A 1517-nucleotide genomic window follows, 5' to 3' on the forward strand; every position below is an offset into this window, starting at 1 on the left:
CCTCACCTGGCACCACCAGTTCCAGCTCATAACTAAACTGGGATTCTCTCGCAGGTGTTGTCCTTGCCCTGTAATTACAGCTGTAGCTCCCAGTGTCCTCAGGTCTTACAGATGGGAGATAGAAGCCAATCCAGAGATCTGTTGAGGTCTGATGCTGTATGGAACCCTGGGTTCCAGCCTTCACCAGAGTGAAAGTCACCTCTTCAAGGGAAGACTTGGGCCTTGAGCACCAGAGAGTGATGTTGGCCCCTGACGCCATCATGAGGTCAGGCTGGGCCCACAGAGTGGGTCTTGGGAGATGTCCTAAGGGGAAAGGGGAACCAGAGGTCTCGTTCAGATGTCATATAGACCACCCCTCCCCAGGGTCCTAGTGAGAGGAAAACTGGATCCTTGCCTCTGTTCTCACTTTCTTGTCTGGGGCCTGCCTTGAGCTAGAAACACCCTCACTATCCTGGGACTCCAAGCTGAATCTATGTAGAATGGGAGAGGATCCCAGAGTCTCCTCCATTCTCTCTCTAAACCATCCCTTCAGAATTTCCAAGATTCTATGCTGCCCCTGTAGCTCTGTGGGTTCCTATGAGGGGGAGATAATTGGGTATTCATGGGGTTCCCATCTCTATTTACCAAGCACAGTCAGCTCCATGGTATTGCTGGGAGATGATGCCCTGTGGGGGGCTGTCTTCCTGTAGTAAATACAGCTGTAGCTCCCACTGTCCTCAGCCACCACAGACTGAATGGAGAAAACAGCCCTGGTCCCTGCAGGGCTCTGTATTTGCAAGGGCTCCAGGCTCTTTGCCTCCAGCAGGGCAAAGCTATAGTCCTGAAGTGCTGTGGGTGGTGACATGTCACACCGGATGGTCACTGTGGTCCCTGGGGATAATACGGAGCCAGGGGAGGCTGAAATGGAGGGTCTTGGGAAGGCTTCTGGGAAAGGAGAAGAGAAGATAGTTAAGGACCTGAAGCCTCTCCTTAATCCCCTTTGATTCCCTAAAACAGAACTGAGAAGACAGAGGGCAGACTCAGGGTCCCTTTGCCCACTCCTGTAGGCCCATTCACGACTGAGTAACCAGGCTCCCCGGGCCACTCTCAGAAAGATGGTGGGAGGAGAAAGGAGATAGGAAGAGGAGGTCAGAAACCTCTGATGCCAAGATAGTGGACTGAGGAAGGAACTAAGGCCGCCCAAATTCTCCCCAGACACCTAGAAGATCATATCAGAAGGAGACTAGGAGCAGAGAAGCAATGACAAGTCTGGCAGGAAACATCCATCTCACTGGACCGAGAGGGGAACGAGGTCCAAGAGTAATGACGGCAGGAGCCAGCCCCACACAGGGGGGCTGAAACCAGGGTCCAGGACTGGGCCAGTCCCTCAGTAAGGCCCCTGCCCTCCTGCAGACCAGGAGACCCGAGGCAAGTGAGGCACCTGTGCAGCTCCTCAGGGCCACACCGCAGGGACCCCATTCCCAGCACAATCCACCAGCAAAACCCTTGACCACACTGCTGACAACTAGTGAAGCCCT

The 1517-nt window shown here is 54.1% G+C and overlaps 1 protein-coding gene across 1 annotated transcript in view; it reads right to left on the reverse strand.

Annotated features, from left to right (window-relative positions):
• Positions 1–6: 6 nt before the first annotated feature.
• Positions 7–1517, reverse strand: part of LOC138171739 (immunoglobulin superfamily member 1-like) — a gene marked incomplete at its 3' end in the record, with an annotated part of 7250 nt that continues 5739 nt past the window's right edge. The window contains exons 4-6 of the mRNA XM_069101374.1: positions 1272–1515; positions 625–924; positions 7–303 (exon numbers count right to left, since the gene is read on the reverse strand). Coding sequence (XP_068957475.1) covers positions 7–303; positions 625–924; positions 1272–1515 — 841 coding nt within the window. The remainder of the gene's footprint in view (positions 304–624; positions 925–1271; positions 1516–1517) is intronic.

This window comes from Petaurus breviceps, unplaced genomic scaffold (genome assembly GCF_028583685.1).
Source record: "Petaurus breviceps papuanus isolate PSGF00001 unplaced genomic scaffold, PetGlider_PUasm1.0 462, whole genome shotgun sequence".
Taxonomy (NCBI): Eukaryota; Metazoa; Chordata; class Mammalia; order Diprotodontia; family Petauridae; genus Petaurus; species Petaurus breviceps.